This window comes from Schistocerca cancellata, chromosome 1, assembly GCF_023864275.1.
Source record: "Schistocerca cancellata isolate TAMUIC-IGC-003103 chromosome 1, iqSchCanc2.1, whole genome shotgun sequence".
NCBI lineage: Eukaryota > Metazoa > Arthropoda > Insecta > Orthoptera > Acrididae > Schistocerca > Schistocerca cancellata.
The window spans coordinates 511212571-511227282 of record NC_064626.1 but is presented as its reverse complement, the minus strand read 5'-3'; the positions used below and the strand labels follow the sequence as shown (position 1 = coordinate 511227282).

General features: G+C 43.0%; 1 protein-coding gene across 3 annotated transcripts in view; it reads left to right on the top strand.

Annotated features, from left to right (window-relative positions):
• Window positions 1-14712, top strand: part of LOC126178231 (uncharacterized) — a 401103-nt gene that overhangs the window by 196717 nt on the left and 189674 nt on the right. For all 3 annotated transcript variants that reach the window (XM_049924516.1, XM_049924517.1, XM_049924515.1), the window contains one exon: window positions 4749-4869. In XM_049924516.1, the coding sequence (XP_049780473.1) occupies window positions 4749-4869 (121 nt within the window). The remainder of the gene's footprint in view (window positions 1-4748; window positions 4870-14712) is intronic.

Genomic DNA, 14712 nt, shown 5'->3' with positions numbered 1-14712 from the left:
AAGGTATAAAATGCTCTATACAAAATAGAAAATCTATACACTACGGTATAACAGTTGTTCAGCTAATCACATCATATTATATTTTCCACAAATATAATACTCTATTCAGTTTATTTTGTCTAGATATCACTTTTTTCTGTGATTCTCTTAAGTTGTTCTCTATTTTATAGTCATATCCAGTTTTCTAAGCATTAAGACTACAGAATAGTTCTAGATTTTAAAGGAATTCAGTGCAGGAAAATAGTTTTGTAAAAAAACACTGAAAACAACTCGGGATCCGACGGTCGTTACACCACCCTTTAACTCAGAATGTTAACATCCATAGGGGATATACAAGTTTACATCCTTTACATTGTATTTCTCCCCCCTTTTTTTTCTTGTGTTAGATGCCAATCGTAATATTTCCTTATAGTACCCCATGTATTATTATAACATTTTGAGTCCCATAGATCTGATATTAACTTTTCTTGAGCACTGGCAGACCAGTACTTCTCTTTAAATTTCATTTGAAAGTCTCCCCAAGAGGAAAAATTCTCAATATTTACTGTTCTCCATTCTAAGGCTTTCCCTAGAAGGTCCCCCACAGCAAATTCGATCTTCTTGGAGTCTTCCCAAGTTTTTGATAAAGTTTGGTTAAATATTTTTAAGAAATGGGTTGAATGTACCTCTCCGTCCAGCTTAAATTTAGGAAATTGTCTAGATAACCCTGAATTAGCTCCCCATTGCAAATCAGTCACCACTTCAGTGGTTAATACAACATTAGGTGAAGTTACCCTTTTTTCTATTTTTATCTTGGATAAGCTTAATTTCGCTTCACAGGTCGTCCATACCCTTCCTGGTATTGAGTTCGGAAGAAGGAATACGAGGGCTATGCCAAAAGTTTTTAGCAGCCCGTAAACCATAAGGCGGAGGACAATGGGGTTGTTTTCATTTGAAAGAGTGATGTTTTTCGACCTTGGGACATGCGCGCGCAGCCCCTGGCTAGTGGTGATCCCCCCCCACAGCACGGTAAGAAAGCACAGGCAGTGCTGAGTCAGAGACGGTGCAGGATGGAGCTGTCGTGCCGCGACTTTCGCCCCATGATTTTGTACGATTATAAAAAGGGTTTATGTGCCGAAGAATGCCATACTTCTTTGCTGCGTGTTTTTGGTGAAGCTTCCCCTTCTAGGGCCACAGTTGGAAATTGGTTTCGTGAGTTTTCGAGGGGTTGGCCTTCAATTGAAGATGAACCTCGTCCCAGCCGGCCAGCAACAGCTGTGACTCCTGAAAACATTGATGCTGTGAGGAAAATGATCAAAGAAGATCCATATCTTACATTTTGCGACATTAAGGGGACCTCAAATATTGGATCAACAGCAGCACAGACCATCGTTCATAGTCACTTAGGCCTTACTAAGAGATGTGCCCGTTGTGTGCCACATTCCCTGACAGAAAGCCAAAAGGAGGCGAGAGTGGACTGGTGTTGTTTCATGCTTGAAAAATTCAATGGAGGGAAGTCCCAAGACACCTACAATATCGCCACAGGTGATGAAACGTGGGTCTACTATTATGACCCTGAAACGAAGAGACAGTCTTCTGTGTGGTGCTTTCCAGGTGAGGAACCACCCATAGAAGTTCGACATAGTCGGAGCTCTGGAAAAAAGATGATGGCAACTTTTTTCACAAAGATCAGGCATTTCACCTCTGTGACCTTGGACACACATCGTTCAGTCATCGCCACATGGAAGTCACAGCATCCAAAGTCCAAGAGTGGGCACCTTCTGCTGCATCACGACAATGCATCTGCGCACATGGCTGCCAGAACAATGGACTTTCTGGAGAAGGAAAAAGTGCGAGTGTTACGGTACCCCATCCCCCCTTATTCACCTGACTTGGCCCCCTGTGAATTCTTTCTGTTCCCTAAGACTAAGGAAAAAATTCGAGGGCAGCAGTTTTCATCAGATGAAGAGGCCATTGCAGCATACGAGAGTGCACTAAGTGACATCCCAAAAGAAGCTTGGACTGACACATTTTCTAAGTGGTTTCAGAGAATGGAAAAATGTATATATGCTAATGGAGAGTATTTTGAAAAGTTGTAAACGTTTTTTTTTGCAAATAAATTTTTTTTCACACATTCTGCTAAGAACTTTCCGCATAGCCCTCGTAGGTGATACGTTTCCGGATGTTATTCTCTCTGTAACCTTTCGATCTACAATTTCTCCAAATTGTTCCTCCAAATTAATTACATTTATAATATCAGAGTTAGCTATTTTCTCTTTGAAATTTCTTTCTACATTATCTGCCTGTTTTTAGACTCTTTCTACTTATGAAATAAGTAGACATACAAACTTTACTTTTCGTCAGTTGACGATGTATTTGACATTCATACACAACAAAACTCTCACTTTCCACATAAATATGTAAGTCTCTCGTACAGCCGAACGTCAGAAACCAGTTGAATCACAGTTAAAAGAAAGTTGGCCTAGATACCATTACCTTTCTTAACAGGAATCAGAAAATAAATCTTGCCTATAGCAAGGTTACGTCGAGTTTTTTAAGAGTTCTGTTTCAACTTTCCTTGTTTTAATAACAATAGACAATGACACAATAAGCACAGAGCTGCATATAAACTCCATGGTTCTTCCTTACACACTTACTAAAACATCTATGGATTGCCCTACAGGTACTTGTCGATGCCGTTCGTCCGCTGCATCTACTTTCTTCCCGTGACTGATTTTAAACCTGCACACACAAACATGTGACATGCAGTAGGTAGGATTCTACTATCCCACATTCATATCCAGAATATCGTGTGTTTGAGGTGGTAGGAGACTGAATGGTTGTAGAATTTACACAGAAATTCTCGAATCACTACACAGCCCTACAGGATTCGTGGTATCAGTTTCTTCCAGCACTACTTCAGACATTAGTCGAGTCCATGCCATGTTGTGTTGTGACACTTCTGCCTGCTCGCGGGGGCTCTACATGATATTAGACAGGTGTACCAATTTATTTGGCTCATCAATGTAAGACAGTTAATGCTGTACTTCTCACATTAACAGCTGATGCAAGCATTGTAAAAGATTGTTTACATTTTTTTCCTTTCTGTAGTCACACCTTGACGTGGCATCTCCCCCATCCCATTGCATCCCCGTTTTGATTAATGTCACCTTGTGAGCATTTTAATTAGTAAGTAAAATAGTAGGCTATACATAAATACATACTCTTGTTGGACCAATTCTACTAGGATGTATGTTTCCACTGAGTCCGCAGTGTTTTCAGTGTGTTTCTGATGCTCCTGTCTTATGACTGGAGTGTTTAAGAGACAGAAATCTGCATTAGGATGACCAAATTGAGATTCCTTGTAAAGTCCTACCATCATGTATAGATAAGTTATTTTTCTTGAAGTTGCATTTTAGTTTTTGAAACATTTAATTCTTGTGTTGTGTAGTTGCCAGATACTTGTTGTATAATTTTTTTTTCTGTTTCAAGTGGCAAATGGTAACTTTTGAAATGGCTAGTTTCATTATTTAGGTTTCCAACAGTTGTAGAGATTAACTGTTAACTGTTGTTCGACTTGATGAGGGCTAGGTGGTACGCCATTCAAAACCCACATGAAGGGGTATCTGTGAAGTAGGAGGAGGAAGGACTAGTTTTGTATATAAAATAGCTTAGTAAATGTGTACATCAATTAAACCAATATTGGACAGATTTATAATGTTTTCTCTGTGTTAGAGCTATTGAAATGTAATATATGAACAGAATATCTGAGCAACTCAAATTAATGGAAAGAGAATCATTAATTGTAGCCAAATTATGAGAAAGAAAGTTTCTACTCACCACATAGCAGAGATGCTGAGTCGCAGATAGGCACAACAAGCGACTCTCAAAATTATAGCTTTTGGCCGTTAAGGCCTTCATCAACAATAGACAGACATACGTGCGCGTGCGTGGAAACACACACACACACACACACACACACACACACACACACACACACACACACACACACACAAATGCAGTCTCAGGCTACTAGAACCAAACTGTGAGCAGCAGCACCAGTGCGTGATGGGAGTGGCAACTGGATTGGGGTAAGGAAGCTGGAGCAGGGAGAGGGAGGGATATTATGGTGGGGGTGGTGGGCAGTAAAATGCTGCAGGTTAGACTGAGTGCAGGGGAGAGGTGGAGAGGGGAATTAGTGGAAAAGGAGAGAAATAAAAAGACTGAGTGTGGTGGTGGGATGACGGCTGTGTAGTGCTGGAATGGGAACAGGGAAGGGGCTGGATGGGTGAGGACAGTGACTAACAAAGGTTCATTAACCCCACTCAGATGCCACTCCCAAAGGTTCGTTAACCCCACTCAGTCGCTACTCCCATCATGCACTGACGCTGCTGCTCGCAGTGTGGTTTCAGTTGCCTGAGATTGCAGTCATGTGTGTGGATTGTATTGGCATGAGTGAGTGAGTGTGTGTGTGCGCGTGCGTGCCCACGTGTGTGTGTGTGTGTGTGTGTGTGTGTGTGTGTGTGTGTGTGTGTGTGTGTGTGTGTGTTGCTGATGAAGAGTTTTTTTGTTGTGCCTATCTGCAACTCAGCATCTACACTAAATGGTGTGTACCAACTTTCCTTCTCATAATATTGTTACATTCAATCCTGGATTTTCCTTTGTCTGATTTAATTACAGCCTTGTGTACCATACAGTTAGTCCTCCATTTTTTGCTTCCTGCTGCCACTGATACTAATGTAATTTGATTATTTTGTTTCCCTTTGCAGGTTGCCATAAAAACTATTAAAAAGGCGAAGATAGAGACAGAAGCAGACTTGGTAAGGATACGAAGAGAAATTCAGATTATGTCATCTGTGCAGCATCCAAACATCATTCACATATATGAAGGTAATGCACAATTCACTTGCAGTAAGTGTGTTATGATATGATGATACAGCTTTGGGGTACACAGTAGTGCAGGTGTTATTGCCATTTTAACAGCTTCAGTAATGGGCAGAATAAATGGAACCAGATGGAATCTATCATCACACTGAATGGGTCATTAAGATATAAAAGGTGACCCTTATAAATTGCTATCTTTTGTATTCATCTTGTATGGTTCATGTTAACTGCTTTCATGTCCTTTTATTCAGAGTCTATTTTAACTGTATCACTTAGGGTGTTTCATGCATTATGCAAACAGATGTCTGGCATAGAGTGAGAAACAACCAGGAATGTTGGCTTCAGTCGCAATGTATGCTCCAGTCTAAGCCTTGGATGCTGACGTTGACAAATCAGGCTTGACTGAACTAAATGAATTAACAGTGACCGTAAAAAGAAGTCCAAGAAAATTCTTCTGACTTTTAGTACCTCATTCTGATGTTTCAGTAGGATCTGGTCGCACAGCTGTACACAAACTTAAATTAAAGCCTTACTAAGTAATGATAGTGAAGCAAGTAACAAACAAAGATAGTCTTGCTCAATGTCAGTATTGCAAGTGGCTGTTGCAGTCTCTGCGTGAACTGATAGGGGTACATGCTATCATCAAAACCATCTCATACTACTCTCAAACACATTTTTCGTGTACATGTGCTTTAATTGTACTGTGTTAAATAACCATGGGTCTCTTTGTTATATCAAATAACCGTGGGTCTCTTTGTTAGTTGCCTGAAAATGGTTGAAGTACATTGTTCATATATGAGTCAGAAGTAATGGTTTGACAGAAAAAGATCGGTACCTTAGTGCATATTGCACTGCTTACACACACCACACTCTTGCTTTCACATTATGCAGAGGCTCTTGATGTAACCAACTATTTTCAGAACATAATGGTTCATGTACCCTAATAAATGCAATCATCCTTCATCAGAAGAAAGCGTGTTTCGTGATTAACCTCTTCAAGAGGCACACACTGCAATCACCAGCTGCAGTACGGATGTCAAACAGCAGCATCTGAATTTGTCAGTTGATGCAGTGTCATTAGTTAGTAAGGTCTCAGGGGTTGCACAGCTCTGCTAGTCAGATGCTACTGACTAACTAATATTAAGTGCTGCATTCCCCAGCAATTTTTTCAGACTCTTTCCAGGTCCATTTGTATCTTGCCTATTCCAGGTGAAATCAGTTCACCACCTGCTGAAATTCAAGGAATGGACTGGAGTGAATGCAGCAATCTACCTTCCTGGTGCTGTCAGCTGCAGCACTTGCATCATACATGAAACACACTATACTGTTTATCAAGAATGGAGAGATATTTTTTTATTTTTGAAGTAAATATTAAAAATAATTTTATTTTTGCCCAAACTATTGTTATCAAGGTTTGATCAAATGTCATGGAAGGGGAGGGGGCAAGAGGGGAGGGCAGGGGGGGGGGCTGGCATGACTGATCTGGGGCCATCTACAGCAAATCATCATGTGCTAGCAGAAGGGACCAACAATGAGCAAACAGACAAGTGGAGATGGCACTATAGGTAAACATAGTCCCAGTGAGTAATCTGGAGAGATAAAACCTGAGGTATAGCAAAAATGGAGACCAAGAACGAATAGTGCATTGTGACAATGAGATGATAATGAAGCAAATACACCACTGAGTCCCATGTGACAGCTCTGGGGACTGTAACTGCTCCTCCTAGCCTAGGTCTAGTTACATGCACTCAGGCAGGGTTTCAGTATCACAGAGCCATTATTGAAGATATCTCCCCCTGAAATTGGCATGTGCATGGAAGCATCATCAACAACGTTTTGGAATGGGAAATGGTGGTATGGTCATTGTACTGGCACTTAATCATGTTGACTGGTGAGAGGAACTGGGAATGTCCAGCCTTATGTGCATCATGGCGATGTGGGTATCATGGTCAGAATGCTGAGAGGAGATATTCATCCCCATGTCTGAGTCAAATTGCCTTGTAGGGGACACCACCTTACTGTAGCGTCTTCAGTGCTGGGTGAGAGAGTTTGCATGCATGAGTGACACTGAGGTGGCATAACTATTAGCAGGGCCACTTAACTCAGACAGGCTTCAGCAGAGAGGCCTTATGAAGAGTTTCTCACAACTTCGGAAAGAGAGGGCTATATTTTTCCCAGAGAGCTCCACCAGCATAGGTTGGTATTGGCACAGCGACCCTGAGTTTCCCAGGCTGGTGACATACCAGCACTGCCTGACCACTTCTACCATAAATTTGGGGATCACTTTAAGGGCCATCGTTAGGTGCAGAGATGGAACATTGTGAGTTTTTGCTACCACCGGCTTGGATAGGAGGAAACTACATGCCTCCATAAAAAATTTCAACACCAAGGTGTGTTACATGCTGATGGTGTGAATGGCTGTCGAGGCAAAACAGAGGGCACCTGCTGCCCCCAATTGTATAAGCCCCACTAAGGCATATGGAGGTCTGCCTGGGGTTAACATTTGTTTCCCTAGTGGCTCATGCGATCACTATGGAGTGAGCTCAGTTTACAAAAGGAGGCTGTGTTTTTCCCAGGGAGCTCCACTGGCTAGGTTGGTAGACCAGTGTGCCATTAGACTTCCATTATAATCGAGTGAGCAGAGGGAACTTTGATGCATAGCACCCTTAACTTCTGTAAAGATGTGGTTAACTGCTCCAGTATAATGGAGATGGAAACTGAGGAATAATATGAAGAAGGGAAAGCCATGGGTGTTACAGATACTGCAAAACTATATGAGCAGAGTCAATGGCACCTTGGAAAAGAACGACGACATTTACTCTAACCTCTAATACTCCAGAATTATATGAACGTATTCTTGTAGGCTATATCCATCTTAAGGTTTGACCATTTGTTTCCAACGGTATGTGATGCTTCAAATGTCAAAGACTTGGTCATACCACTATAGCTTGTAATGGGAGGGGAACATGTGGAAATAGCAGAGACTCAGCTCAAGAATCGGATGACTATTCTACACTTATCCCTAAATGAAAAAACTTCTTTGAGGATCACCAAGTATTGAGTGGGAAGTGAAGGTTTGTAAAAAGGAAAGGAACCTTGCCCGCATATCACCTCACACTATCAGAGGCCCACTAAGCCATCCTCTAGACTCCTACCATAAGTAAAGAAAAACATCACACAAAAAGTTCTTCGAAATCAAAAAATGGGGCAGCAACCATTGGATCAGTGAGAACTCTCCTTTGGTGGCCAAGAGTACGGGTATTCACATGGAGGAACTGGAAAGCTGAGCACTGTCTAATATTATCCCTGACCCCTCAGATAAATCACCACCACTGAGGGAGAAGGATGACGACAACCCTTACTAATCAGTGGCTCCCATAGAGAGTGTGCAGTGGATCTTAAATGGATGCTAATCACATTTAGAAGAATTATATCTCCTAGCCCAGGAGAGAGCATTCTGCATATGCTGACACGAAATACATTTTAATGTCACTGACACACCTGTGTTGCAGGGCTACCACTCCTGCAGAAAGGACAGTGTTACTGGAGACAGGGCTAAGGGTAGGGTGATTTCTTTCATTGATGATAGATGCCACTGCTCTCCTGTCCCTCTTACCATGGACATACAGGTTGTTTCAGTGCAAGTTCCCTCACCAGTTAATATCACAGTGTGTTCTTTATATCTTCTACCTCATGATCTGTTGAAAGCAAGTGCACAAACACAGCTCCTTCAGGCAGTCCACCACCCATTCTTCCACTTCGGTGCTGTGGGACTCAGCTGTCACTTGCGACATGCTTCTCTGCAGCTACAGGGCATCTTTAGCTATTGACCCTTATTTTGGCTCCCCAGCTATTGCAGGCTAACTCCAGTGGAAAATGACCACGTATTTTCATTCCAGTGGCCATTTTCTGGTGTGGATCCAACTGCTGACTTAGGTGGTGGTTGACAAGAGACTGCGAAGACAAATGCTTCAGAGGGCAGATTAGTTAGTGATACAGTTCAACAGGGCAACTCCGAACAACAGGAATGGGCTCTGCAGGTGGAGGACCATATCACCTGTTTAATGCCATGAGCTGCTGCCATTTCCATTCCCTGTCTGGCATCACATCAGATGATGGTCTGTTCTTTGGTTGAATGAAGAATGTCACTCAGCCATTGGAACCAGGTGCTGAGCTTCACAGCAAAAACCTTTGTGCCTACAGGTCTGCGAGAGCACATGCGAGGCAAGTGATAAATGAATGGATAAGGAGCTCCTGGAAGGAATTCACAACTTTCATTTATTTTTCCAATTCCACTACACAACTTTGGGACTCAGTAAGGCAGACTTCAGTCAAGGGCTGTACACCTACCCCCGAACTTCTGGATAAATAGAATCTTGGTGGCTTACATTTTAGCAGAACACTTTTTTACTGTAAATGTGTCATCCAAACAAACTCCTCTGATTTTCAAATCTTCCATGGGACTGCGGAGATGAGAAGGCTTCACTTCTTTCTCGTCTAATGAGGAGGTCTACAATCTTCAATTCTCCATGTCGGAAATGGAATCAGCTTTCCCTGCAACCGTAGACATTGCTCCATGGCCGAATCAGATTCATTATGTTCCATATTCTGTGCCCTGGCATCAAGGACATACTCTTAGCTTGTTTCAGTCAGATCTGGCTTGATGGACAGTATCCCATCACTAGGAAGGAAGCAATATTAATTCTGTTAATGAAAGACAGGCAAGGATCATGCCAGCCATAATGGTTACTGAAGTCTAGTTCTTACCCACCTATCTGGCTCCTCGAATCTCATAGTCAACTGTACCACTCCCCATGCTGTTTCATATTCTGCTGTTACATCCTTGACAACTTAGTTCTACTCGAGATGACCATACATGAGTCTTTCTTATGCCACAACCATTTAGTACGTGTGTTTTTTTGATCTTGAAAAAGCATATGACGCTAGTAGGAGGCACAACACCCTTCAGAAACCTCGTAAATGTGGTCTACTTGGTCTCAATCTTTCCTCAAGGACAGGCATGTTTTGTATCATGTTGATGATTCCTTTCGTGACCACTTTATTTAGGAGAATGGGGTCCCTCAAGGCAGTATATCCAGTGTCACATTGTTCGCAACCACTACCAATAGCATCTCCTTTGCAGTTAAAGATTCTTTGTTTGTGGTTGACTTTGCAATCTTCTGCTCTTCCTCTGAAATACAGTGATGATGAAGCAACATCAGCTGACCATAAGGATTTTGGGGTCTTGGACCAACAAAACTGGTTGAGAAGACTCCTTGTGTTAACTTTAACCATGCTTATCTCAGTTTTCACCCACTGGAACTCACAAGAAAGTACACTATATTATACATTTTAAGGAAAATGTGCACTTTTTGGATCCAATATTTGACTCAAAATTAACCTGGCTTCCTTGCCTGAAAGACCTGTGAACAAAGGGCTTTCAAATCATTAAGTATTTTGAAATGCCTCAGCGGACATACATGGGGAGCTTACAAGTTACATCTGCTGCTGTTTGATCGGACATTTGTCAGATCATGGTTAGATTATGGCAGCATGGTTTATGAATCAGCTAGTATTTCACACCTCGAGATGTTAGATGCTGTCCACCATGAGGGTATTCGGATATTGTCTGGAGCCTTCTGGACCAGCTCAGTTCAGAATGTGTGTGCAGAAACATGTGAACCATCACTCATGATTTGGTGGGGCCTCCGTTTGGCTTGACAGACTAAAATTCTCAACATTGCCTCAGGCTTTGGTGTTTGGTGTGGCATTTATCTCCACTTTGGGTGGCTTTTTAGGAACTGGTCCCATGTGACCAAGCCATATGGGCCATGCTATTGACTGTTTCATGGATTTGAACAGATCAGACCTTCAGATACCTGTGCAGTAATGGAACAAATTGCCACCTCAGTGTTTTCAGAGGCCCAAAGTAATTTTAAGCCTGGCTAAGTGCAAGAAAATTGGTACTCCAGATTATGTTTTACAACTCTGTGTTCTTCAATTTTAAGTACGTATCACAGTCCTGTTGTTGTTTATACAGATGAATCCCAACAAGGGAATATACTCAGTTATTCATCTGTTTTCCCTGATATAGTTTTCCAAGTGCACATTCCTGAACAGTTTACAAATTGTTTTGTGGAGTAATATGGCATTATGGTGGCCATAGAGTGGATTCAGAAGCATCACTAGTACAAAATTTCTCTGACTAGCTCAGTATGCTACAAATGGTCCACCAAATGTACTCATTAAATTTGTAAAGTCAGCTCACCCACGAGACCTTACAGCAGCTCTGACACTGAGTCAAGGAGCTGGTCTTTTGTTGGGTACTGGACGCATCGTGATACAGGGAAGCTACATAGCTGACTAAGCAGCCAAAGAAGCATGTTGGGATGGTGTTGAATATCAGTGTGCCATCCCCTTGTATACTGTCCTCTTGTTATCTGACAGAAGAATTATGCATCAGTGGGAGACTGAATGGTTGGAGGTGGTGGATGAGAAACTGCAGTCACTTAAATAGACCACATAGGCATGGTGGACTTCATGCCATCCACATATTACAAAGAGGTGCTGTTTACCAGATTGTGCATAGATACTGTTCTTTAAAACATGGGTCCTTGCTCTGCCAGGAGAGTCCAACATGGTGGGAAGTTTGTGACATTCCACTTTCAGTTCAGTGTATTTGGCAATGTGAGTTTTATATGCTGATATCAGGGCAGTTTTTGGTTTGGCTGGAGATATTCCCACCACCCTCAGTCCTCAGTTTGGCTGGAGATCTGCCCACCACCGTCACCATCTACACTGACACTGACATCAATGTCTCACAGATTTTGAAATTTTGTGAACTGTCTGGCCTCATGTTTAATGTGTTGTGGAGGAGAGGTGGAATTTTAATTTTAATGCATTATAAACAACTCTGCCTGTGGAGACAGCAATGCCCCCCCCCCCCCCCCCACACACACACACACACTCACTCACAAGAATGGCATTTGGACACTCTGTAAGGACACAGATGACCATACTGTTTGAGTTGTTAAAGTGAATAGTTAGTGGTCTACCCAGTAGTAATGAGTTCTTCAAATTACACTCCTGGAAATTGAAATAAGAACACCGTGAATTCATTGTCCCAGGAAGGGGAAACTTTATTGACACATTCCTGGGGTCAGATACATCACATGATTACACTGACAGAACCACAGGCACATAGACACAGGCAACAGAGCATGCACAACGTCGGCACTAGTACAGTGTATATCCACCTTTCGCAGCAATGCAGGCTGCTATTCTCCCATGGAGACGATCGTAGAGATGCTGGATGTAGTCCTGTGGAACGGCTTGCCATGCCATTTCCACCTGGCGCCTCAGTTGGACCAGCGTTCGTGCTGGACGTGCAGACTGCGTGAGACGATGCTTCATCCAGTCCCAAACATGCTCAATGGGGGACAGATCCGGAGATCTTGCTGGCCAGGGTAGTTGACTTACACCTTCTAGAGCACGTTGGGTGGCACGGGATACATGCGGACGTGCATTGTCCTGTTGGAACAGCAAGTTCCCTTGCCGGTCTAGGAATGGTAGAACGATGGGTTCGATGACGGTTTGGATGTACCGTGCACTATTCAGTGTCCCCTCGACGATCACCAGTGGTGTACGGCCAATGTAGGAGATCGCTCCCCTCACCATGATGCCGGGTGTTGGCCCTGTGTGTCTCGGTCGTATGCAGTCCTGATTGTGGCGCTCACCTGCACGGCGCCAAACACGCATACGACCATCATTGGCACCAAGGCAGAAGCGACTCTCATCGCTGAAGACGACACGTCTCCATTCGTCCCTCCATTCACGCCTGTCGCGACACCACTGGAGGCGGGCTGCACGATGTTGGGGCGTGAGCGGAAGACGGCCTAACGGTGTGCGGGACCGTAGCTCAGCTTCATGGAGACGGTTGCGAATGGTCCTCGCCGATAGCCCAGGAGCAACAGTGTCCCTAATTTGCTGGGAAGTGGCGGTGCGGTCCCCTACGGCACTGCGTAGGATCCTACGGTCTTGGCGTGCATCCGTGCGTCGCTGCGGTCCGGTCCCAGGTCGACGGGCACATGCACCTTCCGCCGACCACTGGCGACAACATCGATGTACTGTGGAGACCTCACGCCCCACGTGTTGAGCAATTCGGCGGTACGTCCACCCGGCCTCCCGCATGCCCACCATACGCCCTCGCTCAAAGTCCGTCAACTGCACATACGGTTCACGTCCACGCTGTCGCGGCATGCTACCAGTGTTAAAGACTGCGATGGAGCTCCGTATGCCACGGCAAACTGGCTGACACTGACGGCGGCGGTGCACAAATGCTGCGCAGCTAGCGCCATTCGACGGCCAACACCGCGGTTCCTGGTGTGTCCGCTGTGCCGTGCGTGTGATCATTGCTTGTACAGCCCTCTCGCAGTGTCCGGAGCAAGTATGGTGGGTCTGACACACCGGTGTCAATGTGTTCTTTTTTCCATTTCCAGGAGTGTATAAGTTCTTTTTAATTATTATATAAAGTTTTAGCTACTGTAACATTACGCATATTTTTCTGTGTTAACATTAACCAAAATTTTAATATGACCTGAACTATTAAATATTTTATATTGTATATTTAGTTTATGATTTACTACGAGAAATGATGTTTAACATAAAACTTTTGTAAAATTTCTCCGACTCCAACAGGTCAACTGGTACAGCAAATGCCTGAAGAATATTTGAATTAAAACTGTGTTGTTTGCAACATATTCTTATTAATGACACAATTTGCCTTTGTTCGACATCTTCAGATGATCTTAAATTTTTGTTGTACAATGTTTTAAAAGTGATGAAAAAATGTAGCACAGAACCGTTTTATGGTTTTTAAAAATGTTGTAAAAGGAAAACATCTGTACAGATTTGATGCATGCTTCAGTCCAGCGTAGAGCCATTTTATGGTTCTGAAAATGTTCTAGAAGGAAAATTTAAGATAATTTGAAGATGCCCCATGAAGACGAAATATGCCATTAAGAAAATGTTGTGATCAAGACTTTTTTAAATTTAAATATAAAAAAAATATTTTTTCGGTCCTGTCTGGACTTGAAATAGACACTGATAAATGATAGGGAAACAAAAACAAAAAATTTGTTTTTGGGCATGAACTTTAGGGAAGCAAAACTTGCTCTCATGTACAACAACAACCAGTCCACATCAATGTGTAATTTCAATGTGGAAACACTTTCAGTCTTGTGGAAGTATTTTGATGGAATAAGTTGTCACCCCAAGCAATTCTTCAACTATGTGGAGTATGGCACCAGCAGTTTAACTCCATTATGGTCTCACCAAAAACTAGTGTGGGATTTCTCAGAAACTCTTCTCTGAGTATGGAATGGATTTTGTTATATTTGATAATTTGTGTGATGAAATATTTGCAATTAATAATTTTGAAGTTGAATATACCCCCCATGAACCATGGACCTTGCCGTTGGTGGGGAGGCTTGCATGCCTCAACGATACAGATAGCCGTACCGTAGGTGCAACCACAATAGAGGGGTATCTGTTGAGAGGCCAGACAAATGTGTGGTTCCTGAAGAGGGGCAGCAGCCTTTTCAGTAGTTGCAGGGGCAACAGTCTGGATGATTGACTGATCTGGCCTTGTAACATTAACCAAAACGGCCTTGCTGTTGTGGTACTGCGAACGGCTGAAAGCAAGGGGAAACTACAGCCGTAATTTTTCCCGAGGGCATGCAGCTTTACTGTATGGTTAAATGATGATGGCATCCTCTTGGGTAAAATATTCCGGAGGTAAAATAGTCCCCCATTCAGATCTCCGGGTGGGGACTACTCAAGAGGACATCG